This window comes from Talpa occidentalis, unplaced genomic scaffold (genome assembly GCF_014898055.3).
Source record: "Talpa occidentalis isolate TD23 unplaced genomic scaffold, MPIMG_talOcc4v2.1 talOcc4.14, whole genome shotgun sequence".
Taxonomy (NCBI): Eukaryota; Metazoa; Chordata; class Mammalia; order Eulipotyphla; family Talpidae; genus Talpa; species Talpa occidentalis.
The window spans coordinates 64,629,443-64,645,807 of record NW_023601433.1 but is presented as its reverse complement, the minus strand read 5'-3'; the positions used below and the strand labels follow the sequence as shown (position 1 = coordinate 64,645,807).

Here is a 16,365-nt window from a genome sequence, read left to right as displayed (position 1 = left end):
CTTTTGGTTCTTTTTATTTCTGTATCTTCAAGAGTATTGATCCATTCTTCCTTTTCCTCGGTTCTGTTTTCAGTGCTTTTCCAAGAGCTCTTTGTCTCCTCCAGTAATCTTTTAGTCTCCTCCTTTTCTTTTATTTCCTTTCTTAAGGTCTCATTTTCTCAGTTCCAGCAGGGAATCAGTTAGTTGGTGATTTTGCGCTAATCACTAGGTGGCGATAGAGACCTATACTTGGGGACCTGTGCTTTTCCCCTGTAGTTCGCTGAGAAACAGAAAGGGGGAGGGGAGCACCTTCACACAGAGGCTATTGCTCATGCTGGGTGCTGTGTCTGCCGGGTGCTGTGCCTGTGTGGATCCTGTATCCTGAATTCTGTGCTCTAGTTCTCAATCTCAAGGTCTCAGATCCAAAATGACTGCTGTCACCCTGTGCAGTGCCCACCGTGGTGCTTACCATGCCCTGGATCCCATGCCTGGCTCTCAGTTCCCGAATGGGGTCTTGCTCCACCCCTTGTTTCCCTTCTTACTCCCATTTGCATGGCCCATCCACTCTCAGAGCCTGATGATGCGAATAGCCAAAGTTCTACTGATGAAAACAAAGGAGAATGGAGGTATCATACTTCCAAACTTCAAGCTATACTACAAAGACAAAATAATAAAAACAGTTTGGTATTGGAACAAAAATAAACACACAGACCAATGGAACGAATAGAGTCCCCAGAAATAAAACCACACTTATATGGACAACTGATCTTTGACAAAGGAGCAAAGAAAATGCAATGGAACATGGACAGTTTGTTCAATAAATGGTGCTGAGAAAACTGGACCACCACATGCAAAAAAATGAAGCTAGACCACTACCTTTCATTATGCAAAAAAAATCAACTCAAAATGGATAAAAGAACTGGACATAAGACTTGAAACCATAAAATGTATAGAAGAAAATATAGGTAAAACACTACAAGACATACATCACAATAACATCTTTGAAGACTCATCACCCCAAGCAAAGAAAGTTGTGGAAAAGATAAACACCTGGGATTACATCAAACTGAAAAGCTTCTGCACAGTGAAAGAGACATTAACCAAAACAGACACCCCAATGATTGGGAAAAAAATCTTTGCACTCCAATCAAAGGACTGGATAAGGGACTGATCACAAAGATATACACAGAACTCACAGCACTCAACAAAAAACAAAATAAACAATCTAGTCAAGAAATGGGCAGAAGAACTTAACAGACATTTCTCCAAAGAGGAAATGCAAGTGGCCAACAGGCATATGAAAAAATGTTCAACATTACTTATCAGGGAAATACAAATTAAAACCACATTGAGATACCACCTTACACCAGTAAGAATGGTACATGTCAAAAAAACAACAACAAATGTTGGTGAGGATGTGGTGTAAAAGGAACTCTCCTACATTGCTGGTGGGAGTGCAAACTGGCTCAACCATTATGGAAAGCTGTCTGGAGGTTCCTCAGTCTACTAAAAATGGAGCTATCATATGACCCAGCAATTCCACTACTAGGGACACAAAAGGACCCAAAGGACACAAAAACAATGATTCAAAAGAAGACCTGTGCACCTATGTTTATTGCAGCACTATTTGCAATAGGTAAAACCTGGAAACAACCCAAATGCCCAAAAATAGATGACTGGATCAAGAAGATGTGGTATATATACACAATGGAATATTATTCAGCAATCAAAAAAGATAAACTCATGCCATTTGCAGCAACGTGGATAGAGCTAGAAGGAATTATGCTCAGTGTAATAAGCCAGAAGGAAAAAGAAAAATATCAGATGGTTTCACTTATAGCAGGAATATAGGGGAACCAAATAAGACAGCAGTGTAAAAAAAATAACAGTACAAAACACAACAAAGCAAAAACGGACAATTATATATCAGAGACATACTTCAGGGGAGGAGGAGGGAGAGGGATCAGAGGAAGGAAAGGAGGAGCACAGGGGACTGAGGTGATGGTGCACGGGTGCATTGGTGAAGGAAACTCTATGGGGACTACACCTGAGGGGGTAAGGGGGAAGCAAATATTGTTTAAAAATTAACAATGATGTAAAAAATTTAAAAAATTAAAAATATATAAAATAAAATGAGATACTAAAAAAGAAAAAATGACTGTACATTTCTGTACATTTTCCTGCTTACTATTATTGGTTCTGTCTAAATATTTTATAAGTTTAATTAAGATGATCTCTTTGATCTATGAATTATTTGAAAGTGTGTTTAAGTATGGGGACAGTTTTATTAATCTTTCTGCTGATCTCTAATTTTCCTGCTTGTAATTAAAGAACACAATCTTTAAATATCCATTTTGCAGGATTTGTTGGGGTTTTGTGAACTAGAATTTGGCAATTTTTTTTAGAGCACTGCATGTTAAATTCAGAATAATGTTTTTCAAATTGTGTTCTTTAGTCCATTTTTCCCAACTTTTTTTGTCCCAAGAAAAAGTTGAGTTTAATCTATCAGATTTGTTTTGTGTAATATGAAGTTATGTCATCAGTTGTTCCACAGAGTCAGGATTTTTGTCTCTGCCTACTGAGGTGTGCTTTGTGTTAAGATGAAAATGATCCTCTATTTCTAATAATACTTTCTACCTCCATGGCTTTTTTGTCTAATATTGTTTTAGCTTTCTTTTGATGAGCATTTCTTTTGTATATAATTTTTAATATGTTATTTTCATATTTTCTTATCATTTTAATCTACTCTGAGATTCTTTCTTTTGTAACAGTATATTTATATTCATATGATAATTGATATATTGAAATTTATTTATGCCATTTTATTTTGTGCTTTATTTTTGACCACTTCTTACTTCTCCATCCTCTCCTTTTCTGTCTCCTATAGAATGGGTAGATTTTTAAAATTCTCTTTTCTCCTTTAACTATCATGATTTTACATAATAGTGGATGTCTTTTTTTTTTCAGCTTTATTAAGGTACAACTGACAAATAATATTGTAACATCTTTAAAGTGTAAGATGTAATGGCTTGAATTAGGTATACAATGTGAAAGAATTCCCACAGTCAATTAATTAACATAGCACTCACCTCATCTATTACAGTGGATATCTTAATATTTACAATGAGCATTTTTGACTTAACTGTGTATCAAACTAATTACTATTCTACCGACATCCTGAAAAAGATAAGGAATTAACCTGCTCTAACACTGAGAGCTCCTGTTGTCTCTCATGCTATTATTGCCTACCATCTCATTCCTTTTTTCTGGGATCAATTTCTTTACTCCTGTGTTTATAATTTTTCTTTCTAACAGTCTTTGTAAGCACTTTTTGCCTCATCCTTACCTTGGCTTGATAATTTAGCCAGATATAAAATTTAAGAATGATAGTTATTTCCCCTGCTACTTTGAAGATTCAGTTAACTTTAGGGTTCATTTTTTGCTGATGAGAAATATTTTGTAATGTAATTATCATTTCTTTGGAAGTTACATTTATTTTGTCTTGGGCTGCTTCTAAGACTTTGTGTTTGGGGTTCTGCAGTTTTATTACAGCACATGTAGATTTGATTGTGCTTTTTCCCAGTTTGATTAAGGTATAGTTTACCTATATCACTGTACTTGTTTAAGGTACACAACATCATGGTTTTACTTACACATACTGTGAAATGATTGCCATAGAAACTTTTGTTAGCATCCATTATCTTATGTAAATATAATAAAAAACCATAGGGAGAAAATAATATTTTCTTGTGATGAGAACTCTTAGGATCTATCTACTCTCTTAACTTTCCTATATAATACAGAACAGGGATAACTATTGTGATGTTATAGGTATACATCTCTAGTATGCATTTATCTTATAACTGGAAGTTTGTACGTTTTGGTCATCTTATAATTCCCTACCTCCTACCTCTGGTAACTGTAGGACTGTTCTCTTTTTTCTATGAGGTGGTTGTTGTTGTTGTTGTGTATGTGTGTGTGTGTGTGTGTGTGTGTGTGTTTAGATTCCACATATGTGAAATCATAGAATAGTTGTCTTTCTCTGTCCATGTCATTTGGCAGAATGCCTTCAAGTTCTTTTCTATGCTGTTGCAAATAGCAGGATTTTTTCATTTTTATGACTGGATATTCCAATGTATTTATACTACAATTTCTTTGTCCGTACATTGGTTGATGGCCACTTAGGTTTTTCCCATATCTTGGCTATTGTGAGTAATGCTGTAATCAACATGGGGGTACAGCTATCTTTTTAAGTCAATATTTTCATTTCCTTTGGATATATTCCCAGAAGAGAAATTATATACATATGGTTGTTCTATTTTTTGTTTTTTGAGATATTTCCATATAATTTTCCATAGTGGCTGCACTACTTTACAATTTGATGTATTTTTATTCACCTTGGTCAGTATGTGTCATTTTTAAATATAAGGTTTCAAAACATTAATTCTGGAAAGTTTACAGACACTAGCTCTTCAAATATTACCTCTTCCCCATTCTCTCCTGGATACTGGATTAAGAAAGCCACAAATTGTTGTTTCTCTTAGAGAGGAAATCTAATTCATTTCCTTTCGAATATATGCTAGACTCAGAGACTTATATGACATATAGAATGCGGTGGAAATAATGTTCTAGAATTTCCAAACTAGATCATAAGAATTTTGCAGATTGTCCTAGGAGTTTAGAGCATTTTCACTGAGAATTGTGAGCCTCTATGAAAGAAGTCTGCCTACTCTGAGATCACTATGCCAGAGAATTCATGTAGTTCAAATATTGGCATGATAGTTGACAGTCTCAGCTGAACTCTTCCTTTTAACCATCTATATCAAAGGACAAGATAGGTGAGTGAAACCTCCAGACCACAGTCAACACCATGTGAAACATCAATATCACCCAGATGAGCAAATACTAAGTAAATTACAAAATATTTTTAAATTTTTATCTCATTTTCAGTGACATTCTTTTTCTTTGAAATTTTTATGGCACCAGAATAGTTATCACTTTCTTGTCATATACCACAGGGCATCATTAGTAGTGAGCTAATATTTATATTCATTCCAGGCCCACGTGGGCAGGGTAAAACTGAATTTCAAACTCAAATGAAGCAGATTTTAAACTAAAATTCTTTCACCTAGAACTCAGGCAGAGACAAATAATTGTCAATGTGCAGGTGTGTGGATCTTTGTTTTTCTAGTTCACATACTTTGTTTTTAGCAACAATAAAAAAAATCTCTGTGCACAAATTTTAATTCTAAGTCTGTCTCACCAGAAACCCAGTGTTCTTCTTCCATTTACTACATAGATGTTAAAAGCAAACTTTTATGTTATCAGGATGATAAAAAATATATTCCAGGTGAACTGCTGGTCAGATCACACACTTAACTGTTATCTTTATGTTCTTCTTCAGTTCATTCCTCATTTCTGGAGCTGGGACTTTCCCTTTCTTTATTGAAAGCTTAGCTATACATTACTTTTTTTATTGTTATACTTTGTAAAACATTTCTAAGTGTTTGTAACAGATCCATATATTACTGGAATATGTGTTTTTCTATCTTTAGCTGAAAGTCTGAGCTTTCTTTCTCCTCCACTCTTCTTTGGAAAATTTTTTGAAAAAAAATTTTTTTGGCTAATAAACTTTTCATGATTTTACCATATATAGTCACCCTGAAAGATGAGGAAATTAATGCACTTTCAAAACATCCAACATTATTCTTATTTATTTTCCATTATTTTCCATGAACTGGTACATTCTTTCCCAGATTTATTGCACCAATTTATTTTATATTTAGGTAGCAATTTTTAAAGAAAATGTAACATTTATATTGTAGAATTCTATTAGTTATATTCCATTCTAATATAAAAATAACCTATTACTCATCTGAGTATGTTACAATAAAGAATTCTTCATGTGAGTTCCTTATTTTGATGCATGTTTTATGATTTTTTCAAAGATGTATTATTATTCTGAGTCCTAAAATATTTGAAAATTTCCTATGTAAAATTATTTGCTTTCACTTATGAAAACTGTCCTAGCTGAGTACAGAATTTTGAGGTCACGTATTTCCTGCCCCTAAATACTGTAAATATGATTTTGTTCCTTTTTGAACCAATTATATTGAAATAAATTCAGAAGCAAGATTAATTTTTACCTGTTTCTTTTGTCTGGATGCGTTTAGGATTCTTTCATTGTCTTTGAATAATTTCTGCAAAATAACAAATCACAACATTAGTTGTTTTCTATTAAATTTCTCTGGAACACAATGACTTTGGAAAATGAAACTCAACATAGCTGCCGATTCACTTATATCAGGAACATTTTATTCTATCATATACTTATTATACTTGTTAAACATTTTTAATATTTCATTTTTATTTTAAAAAAACCTAATAGGCACATGCTATATTTCCACTATCTTTGATACATACAGTTCTTGTCCTAATCAATGTATTTTTCTTGTCCCTTTGTGTTTTCTGCAATTGTCATTAGCCCAAATCTATGACTGATTCAGATTTCTGCCATCTTAATTCTGTCCCTTAAATGTCTAAGACAGTTGTAAGTTCTACAATTTTTTTGTTTTGTTTTTCACTATCATCAGCCATCAATTTATAACATTGCTTTGCTCTCTCTGCTTTCAATTCCTATTTCTCCTTTGGGTTCTTCCATCATAAAGTTTATAATATATTTAATTTCCTGGGGTGTATAAAGTGATTGTTATTTAAATATTCTGTTTCCTGGAATAAGTCTTATTCCAATTTATAGATTTTATTTTCATTTTTATTGGTTACATTCCTTAATCAATAATTTGTAGATCTTTTGCATATTATTTTCTGCTACTTCCCATGAATGTTGTGAATAGAAAAATCTTTTTATATTTACCTACTTACTGAAGCCTAGTTTTGCAGTAAGGATTTGCTACTGGAAACAGTTACTTGGTTATCTACTTAAAGTTTAAATTGTATGGAATAAAGGGATAGGGAAGAGAAGATGAGAAAAGAAATATGGCAGATTTGGATATGAGAACTCTGCCCTGAACTCCTAGCTCCAAATCTGTTGAAACAACTGGAATTCTGCCTGGACCTGCAAATTCTGCAATTAGGTAAAATGCTCTGGGACATACATACTCTTTTAGTATAAAAACCAAAGGCTCAAGGACCTTTCGATTATTTAATATGTAGGATAGGTGCTCACCTTTCTTTGACTTAGCTACAATATTCTCTTATAACATCTCCTCTCAAGGTTAGCATTAACTCTAGGGCATAATTTTTGAATGGACTCATTGGAAACAGAAATACTGGTTATCATCTCTCTTAAATCTGCAACTGTGGTCATCCGCACAGGTTGCTAGTCACTTTTGTTGTGATCTACTCCCAGCCTTAGTTATTCCAAACTGGGTAGTAGTGGAGCCTTCAAAAAATTTTTCATTTTTTCTCACATAAATTTAAGATCATAAATAGGAGAGATGAGACTTGAACTTGGCATTCTTGTCCAATAGGTTCACTTTAACAGGCATTCCTGGGAGTTTATAGTTTCAGGATAAATGGTATCCATTTCTCATTTAGTCCTTTATGATCTTCCAAGTGGACTTCAGGGACAGGAATTTTAGAAGTTTGAGTATTCTATACATTAAAAATCTGCTTTAAAATGTGAACAATCACCTTTTTTTTGTTCTGTAATTTGAGTTATACTGCAAGTTGGATTTCTAATATATATAAGACACTATGGTATTTGTATATCATCCTAGGTGGGTTTTTTCCATACTGTAGGGTCCCTCTTCCCTGTCTCCCTCCACACCTCCTCTTAACCTCAGAGCCCTATTAATGTCCACTGGCTTTTGTGAATATTTTACTTTGTCAAATCATGCTAAATTATGTAAATGTTCAGTATTTAGTATTTGTTTTTGTCATTTTTACTTTCTTTATTATACAAAATTCCCTCAAATTCCCTCCATTTTGCTGTAAATGGTGCATTTCAACTTTCCTTCTGGATGAATAGAATTCCATAGTATGGGTATGCCATGCTTTGACCCAGTCATCTAATGTTGGGCATTTTGGCTGCTTTTCCATGTCCTAGTTATTGTAAACAGTGGTGCAACAAACATTTCATGGCACATAGTTTTTTTTTTTTTTTTTTTAATAGAGGCATGTTTATTTATTTATTTATTTGTTTGTTTTGTCTGTTTGTTTGTTTATATATGCACTGGTACAGTCAGAAGCGTGGGAGGGTGAGAGAATTCACCAGAGCCAGAGCGGGGAGCTGAGCAGGCAGAAGGACCGAAGTACACTGCTGAGGGGAGCAGCGGGCGGCAGGAGAGGTCTGCGCGCCATGCGGGACCCTCCTCCGGTGGCCGGGGAGCAGCCGGGGATTGAACCGGTGCCGCAGAGGCCGCGGGCAGCTTCACAACCCAGCACTCAACCGCTGCGCCACCGGGGAGGCCCTGCATTAATGGTTTTATGGTCTTTGTGTAGATGCCCAAGAGTGGGATTACTAGATAAGGCAGTATTTCCATTTTCAGTTTTTTCAGATGAATCAAGATCACTTTCCATAATGGCTGCACCATTTGACATTTCCACCCACAATCGGTATAAGAGGGCTCCTCTTTCTCTACATCCTTCCCAGCACTTGTTTTCAAGGGTGTTTTTTTTTTAACTTATGCCATTCTTCTGGGTGTAAGATGGTATCTTTGTGTTTTTTTCCTGCACCTCTCTTGTTGGAAGTGATGCTGAATATTTTTTCACATATTTATTGACGTTCTGGCTATCCTCTTTGGTAAATTGTCTGTTCACATTTGTTGCCCATTTATTAATTGGGTGGGATGTTTTTCTATTGTTGAATTATATACGTTTTTATATTTCTTGGATCTTAACCCCTTGTTAATTACATCTCTCTCTCTCTCTCTCTCTCTCTCTCTCTATATATATATATATATATATATATACAGCCATTTAAGAGCTTTTTAACTTGATATACTCCAAGTTTTTTATTTTTATTTCTCTTTCCAAAGAGCTCAAATCTTCAAAAAAACCATCTTTATCACTGCTGTCATGGAACCCATTACCAATTTTGTCTTCTAAATATTTTCTTATTTCAGGTCTTACAGTTAAATCTTCAATTCACTTGGAATTTATGTTTGTGTATATAGTCAGAGAGTGATTCAATCTCTTTTTTATAGGTGATCTTCCAGTTTTCCCAGAACCATTTATTAAAGATACTCCTTTCTCTACTGTATGGTTGTAGCTGATTTATCATAGATTAATACTGATATGTGGGTGGATTTATTTTTAGGCCTTTGATTTTGTTCCACTGATCCATGTATCAGTTTTTGTGCCAATACCATATTGTTTTTAATACTGTTGCTTTAAAGTTTCCAAGTCAGGTAAAGTGATTCCTCCATTTCTCTCTTTTCTTAGAATTGATTTTTTTTTTTTTTTTATAAAAGCCGTTCTTTTTTTTTTTTTTAAAGATTTATTTATTTATTTATACAAGCACTGGGTACAGTCAGAAGCGCTGGAGGGTGAGAGAATTCACCAGAGCAGGGAGCAGAACAGGCAGAAGGACCGAAGTACACTGCTGAGGGGAGCAGCGGGCGGCAGGAGAGGTCTGCGCACCATGTGGGACCCTCCTCCGGTGGCCGGGGAGCAGCCGGGGATCGAACCTGCACTGGGCCGCGGGCAGCTTCGCAACCCAGCGCTCAACCGCTGCGCCACCGGGGAGGCCCCAGAATTGATTTTGTTATTTACTAGGTATTGATTGTATCTTTTAAGTTAAAAGACTTTATACATGAACTTGCTTCAATTTTTTATATTCAATTAGAAATGGGCAAAAACATCTAATAAAACATATTTGAAAATACACCCCTATGGAGGGTTGTTGAGCTTTAAAGTTATTTATACTTTTATTTCTATCCCATGATTTATTGAGAATATGCAGCCTTGGCTATACAATCATTATGAATTTTCTCCCCAAGGAATAGTTTACTATTTATAAATGTGGTATTGTCCTGCAGTCCTTTACAAAACCCTAAAACCAATCAAGTAGTCTGGAGACAATGGCAACCATTCTTTCTAGAAGGTAAACTTATTACCCAAATGAAGGAAGTGATTTTAGGTTCATAAATTTCCTTTGTTTCTGAGAGAATTTCTACCTTTCCCCTATAGTGAGAGTTCCTACTGGTGTACACCAGGGAATATTATAACACTTGGTAGCTGGTATTCTTCACAAATTCATGCATATTGAAATGTTTAAAATTGTACACCAAGAAATGAGAAACTGCAACATCCAGGGAGAATTTCAATTACTTGGACAGTTTATATATATCAAAATGTCCCAATCATTTTTAAAAAATGTTATTTTATGATGATAAGGGTATTTGTGATGATAAATAAAGTATAACAAAGGCAAAATGAAAGGAATGACAGGCCAATGCTGGGCAGACTGGCTGCGAGAGGCAGGTTCATGCATCAGCTGGAGGTTTTGCACAGCAGCCTGAGTTTCTGTTTTGATCCTAAGTCTTAGCAATATCTCACATTACTGCATGGCACAGATCTTTAGGGTTGCTGGTCAAACATGTTAACATGAAGTTATCAAAAGCACACTTTTCCAGTGTTGGTGCTATGATTGATAATATCAAAGCAATCATGTTTTTGTCAGGTTCTTTTATCTTTCAAAAATAAGCAAGGCAATTCATATTTTAACAACCCACTTTTTCAGTTACAAAGCTTATGCTTCCTTCCTGTCGAATTTTAACACTTGGTTCAGAATTCCCAAATTTACACTTGGTTTTCCAATTAAAATGGACTTTTGTGAATCCCCTGCTGATAGCCACCGGCTTGATAAAAAGTAACTTCATTTTCAGCAAGGATGTTTAGGGAGCCCAGTGCAAGGCTGACTCCTCTGCTATTGCCTTGAGCCCAGCTGTGCTGAAATATTAAACTTTAGTAAATTAGGTGAAATTGCAGCTTCCTGGCTGATACAATAATGCCCCTTTCTTTTTCTGCAAAGCAACTTCAGTCTGAGTTGTCTGCTCAGTTCTTCTGTTCTAAGAGAGGAAATATTCACACTATTTCCCCAAATCTACACAACTTTTTCATTTTCAGGTAATTGTGCCATCTCCTGCTTATCTAGCTGAATGCTTAAACTTTCAGACAGATAGAAATGAATCACTTTATTATTTTAGCTCTGTCTGATATTGCATTACTGTATCACACCACACTCAGATAATCATCTGGACCGTAAACATGTCAGTCTTATGTACCGGTAACAACTTTAACTTTTATTGATTAGTTCATATTTTAACAGGAATAGTTGCACTTTGGAAGGAAATGCTATTTCCAGACACATTTATTTTCAGATTTTTGCACCTTTTTGTCCTGAAAATAACACTGGTTAGAAAGTATGTTATTCATTGGCCAAATATCTATTTAGCAATTACTTTGTTTAAAGTTTCAGTTTATTTTCCACCAAAAATTTTTAATTAAAATAAATGCAGAATTAGCAAAAAGGAGCTGCACAGCCTTATATTTCTCTTCTTGAGATGCTATTTTTTTCTGTGAGGAAATCACTGAGTAACAACTTTATTGAGTAGTTCAGCCTACTGGCTTTCTCCTAGATCCTCCACTGGTCTTTCAGATTAGTACCTTATATCCTAGAAGACTCTAGTTGAAATATATTTTGTTATTTGAGAAAATGGACTGATAAAAACCTTTTCAAGTTTAAGCCTTTTCTCAGTACCTTTATAAAGGAGCTAGCAAGATGATTAGGTCCAAAGGTTGCTTTTGCAGTTACAAAAGGAAATAGTTTAATGAGCCCCGTAGAACCATGATGAGATTTATGGTTTTACTAACGTTTCCAGAGTTAGGGACAAAACCTAGAGCGATTGCACAGTGAGGCCTTGGGCACTGTGTGGGCCAGGTGAGGACAGCACTGAAAGATGAGAGACTCCCCAAATAATTGGGAAGTCAGACTATGCCATGAGATCGCTCTCCTGCCATAAACGAGATACTTACTGATAAACGAATCTGATGTAGACCAAGATGATTTAGACCAGGGGGTTTGAACCTTTTCTGAAAAGGGACAGATAATAAATACTTCAGGCATTTTGGGCCATAGGATTCTGTCACCCCTACACAACTCAACTCTTGTACCTTAAAAACAGCTTTAGATAAGACAACCCTATATAGCCCTTTGATAATACAAAGGAATGGGCATTGAGGGGTTCCAAGATAACTATTTACAAAAACGGCAGGGGCTGAATTGGGGCTGTAGGAGGTAGTTTGCAGACCCCACTCGCTGTCCCTCTAATCTGCCTGTAAGCAAAAGGTTATTGGCTTCTATTCGGTACAGTGAACACAACTGCCAAGTTCCCAGCAGCCTTTATGCGTGGGATGATCAGCAGAGCGACTAAACAGTTTTAAAACTTTTTGACATGGGCCCTTTCCGTCTTCGCTTCCGCCCCCCCAAGTCCTGGCTCTCGGCCTCAGGGGCGCGCGCGCGGAGCTGTCGGTACCTGGTTGGGAGGCGTGGGCTCGGGCGCAGAGCACGCGGGCACTCGGGAGAAGGTGAGGGCGTACAAAAGTTGGAATCCAATCAGCAGGAGTCGAGCTCCGGAGCCCCAACCTTCAGGTGACCCCGCGCGGCAGCGGCAGCGCCAGCAGCGCGGCCACCAGAGCCCGCGGCAGTTCGGGGCGCCTCGGGCAGAAGAGGCGGCGAGCGCCGCGCATCGTCGCTGCCATCCGGAGCCCGGTTCGGCGGGCCAGGGCCGGGCGGGAGAGCCAGGACGCGGCTCCTGCTTTGGCCCCAAAGCCGCGCCGGCTGGGCCGGGGGCGCCCGAGAGTGCGGGCCGCGCCGCGCGCCGTGGTCGCCCCCCGCGGCTGCCCTGGAAGTGTGCGTGGCTGTGGCTGCCGCGGCGGGGGCCGCCAGTCGGGGCCGCTCTGGCTGCGCTTCGCCGGGGCGGCGGCGACTGCGACGGCGCCTGTGGCTCAGGATGCGGCCGGGGGGCGCGCTGCTGGTTCTGCTCGCCTGCCTGCTGCTGCTGCTGCTGCTGCGTCTGCTCTGGGGCTCGGCCGACGCGCCCGCCCGCTCCAGGTAACGCGCTCGCTGGACTCCCGCCGACCCGCCGGTTCCAGACACCCCCAGCCGGCTCGCGGGGTCCGCGCGGGCTCCCGGCGGCGCGCCCCAGCTGCCCAGCCGGCCGCTCGCTGGACTTGGGCGCGTAGACTTTTGGCCGCAGCGAGACAAGCCGACGGGGTGCAGCGGCCTGAGGGTGGAGTGGGATGGGGCGTCCTGGAGGCTAGGAGGGCTGGTGGAGGGTGTGGGAGAGGCGACACTCGGGGCGGGGCCAAGTGTCCGGGGGTCTGGCTAGGGTTGCTAGGGCTCCAGCGGGCAGCTGCGGAACAGGACTTGGTGTCGGGTTCCGAGTAAGTGTTCAGGGCTCCCCACATTGTGGTCGGTGCCTTTCCTTCCTTCCCGCCCGAAGCCTCTTCAAACTCCGGGCTTAGGATGCTGCCCGGGAGCCAGGGCGCGCGAGGATGTCCCGGCCAGGCTGAGAGCGCGAAGCTGAGCCTGCCAGACAGCTGCTCCCCGCGAGCTGTAACAACTTAGTTTTCCTCCTGGCTGTGCAGGCTCTTGGTGGAGGAAGGCAAAGAAGCCACTCATGGCACCCCTGCAGCGCTGAGGACGCTCCGGAGCCCGGCGACCCCGCTATGGCGCACCTGGAGCAGGTACCCGTGGCCCCGGGCGGTGGGCGGCAGGGGACTCTGGCTTCGGACCAGGGAAGCGGAGTGGCTGTGCCCGCAGGGCTTGCTTCGAGCTAGAACCACACGATTAAGTGGATTTGAGCGAGCGAGCGAGCGAGCGAGAGCGAGAGCGAGAGCGAGAGAGCGCGCTTGTATGCGTGTGTGTGCCTGTGTGTGTGTGTGTGTGTGTGTGTGTGTTTGTGTAAGTGGGAAGGTGTGCACGTGCGCGCATGTAAACGCCTCACACTCCCTCAACCTTCCCTTTAAAGCCTATTCCTCCATTGGATGCTATTCCAACCAAGGAAGATAGTAAAGCAGCTGTACTTTAAAAAATGGGTGCTGGGTTCCCCTCTTGATAATGCGCTATTGAAAACCCCGGAGAGAAGCAGCTCAGCCTGTCTTTATTCAGGGATTTAGTTGGCTTGCTTTTGTTTTCTGTGCTTTAAGGTGCACCGGTGTAAGATGCTCATTTGGGAGAATGCAATTCTGTGCACAGTGTTGAGAATGTTTTTCATCTTAGTGTATGGAGACTTAATTTTTTTCTTTCTAACTCGGAAGACTATCCAGGTAAAATAATTACTTGGTTTTGATCTTTTTTTCTGATTATAAAAGTAACATGCTTAGTGCAGAAAGTCAGGTAACATGGGAAATATATTAGGAAAAAACCCAAAACTCCCAGAGTCTCACCACTCAGAGATCCGATTAAAGTGGGGGTCTATATTCTTCCTGAAGACATGTTTTAAGATATACTTAAAGCTATATTTGTAATTTGTATTCTGCCCCCCATTCATATGCACATATATGTCATTAAATTTTTCCCAAAACATTGCTTTTGATTGTTGCATACTTCATCAAATGAATGTACCTTTCCATTTTCATTTGATTTGATTTTACATTCCACCTTCATCCTTGCAATAAATCTTTATCTTTATTCTAAATTAATTCTCCAAAATGGACTGACAGAAATTGTATTGTTAGGTTAAAGCATATGCTTTGGGTTCTACATACTTATGGCTGATTGCTTCCTGGAAGAGTTGAGTCCAGCAGAATGTACTGCTTTATCCCTCAGCATTGTATTGCAATATTGTAAGTGGTCTCTTTTCCTCTATCCCGGAGAAATCCTGGAGGAACAAAACCTTAAAAAAAAAGTTTTATGTTATGCAGAGTTATGTGTATATTAGCCTAACTTTCCAGTGAGTGGAGAACTTTCCATCTTTTTCAAACCTCTGGGCCCAGTGCACATTCTAGGGTAGCTCTGTGGGGAAAGTTTGAAAAAATGTGCTAATTAAATGATCTGGTCCTAGGCCTTTTATGAAGTAATTCTTTGATGAATTTTTCAGTTTCTTTTGACATATTCTTTTCTACTGGGCGTACTGCTTGAGCTAATATAAGCAATACATATATTTTTCAGCATGTGGTCCATTTTATTACAATATGTAATATTTATTCCATTCCTTTATGCTTTTTAAAAGAAATCTTAAATATGTTTAAAAATATTTCTTTTAAAAACATTTCTTTCTGCTTTTTATCACTTTTATCATTTATGATTTTGTTTTATAGCAGGGGTGCAAATTTTAATCCATACTATTTGATTATATAAAGAAATAGTAATTAACTTTTCAAATAGTTGAGTTGATTGTCCTCCATGAACCTCATACTCCAGGTAATAGATACAAGTGATAATATGATATGATTGATATAAAATATAATATAATATAATATAATATAATATAATGATAATAGTAATAAAAATAGCCAGTACTTATTAAATCCTTCTTATGGGCCAAACTGACCTAATCAGAAAAAATATTATGCTTATTTTATAATGGAGGAAACTGAGACACAGAGAGGTGAGTTAATTGCCCAATGTTATAGTTAACACATCATGGCGCCAAGACTCAGACCTAGGCTATGTGTGCCGAGAATCCAAAATTCTTCATCTTCCTGCTGTGTAGCCTTTATCAGTGCTGGGCAAGAAGGGGTGTGAGTGTGTGTGTGTGTGTGTGTGTGTGTTCCCAGTCAGGTTAAAACTTAGTCAGATGTGACAGACAATTTAAGGAACTGTTTTTGGTAGTATTTCGTATTTTGAGAAATAATTGTCTTTCAGATTGCTTTCACAATCCCTTCTTACTCTAAGATGATAGCCAGGTGGAAGGACAGGAGCTTAGATGCAGTTGTAGAGTCAAGAGTTGGGCTTTTTGATCCTGCTACCTTTGACTCCTCTGATTTCATTGGTGATGTTCATTTGCCATCTGATGACTGCTTACCCTGTTGACAGCCAATTTTGAAAACTGCAGCTTGTGGCTTATTCTCTCTCCTCAGACTGTCTACCTCCTAGTACTCCCCTTCCATGGTCTTGACCTCATCTGAGCTCCCACTGTTGCTACCTTTTAGGGATCTGTAGAGATTCCTTTTTTTTTTTTTTTTTTTTGATTTTCACCCTGCAACACCGTGCAACCTAAAATGCTATCTCATTCAGTTCTGGTTAGACACCTGCACAGATAGTCTCCCAGCTATTTCTGGGACCCATCTAAACATGTGGGGCCTCCCTGGTGGCTCAGGGATTAAAATCTCAGAACTATTAAGCTATCATCAGCCACTGTGGGATGAGTTTGATCCCCGGCCAGGGAGCTAACCCACATGGCGCAGCAGCCCTCT

The 16,365-nt window shown here is 38.9% G+C and overlaps 1 protein-coding gene across 1 annotated transcript in view; it reads left to right on the top strand.

The window, feature by feature from the left end:
* The window catches only part of ST8SIA6 (ST8 alpha-N-acetyl-neuraminide alpha-2,8-sialyltransferase 6), a 125,169-nt gene that overhangs the window by 6,444 nt on the left and 102,360 nt on the right, over positions 1–16,365 (top strand). Inside the window, exons 2-3 of the mRNA XM_037509840.2 lie at positions 4,762–4,817; positions 13,594–13,692. Coding sequence (XP_037365737.1) covers positions 4,762–4,817; positions 13,594–13,692 — 155 coding nt within the window. The remainder of the gene's footprint in view (positions 1–4,761; positions 4,818–13,593; positions 13,693–16,365) is intronic.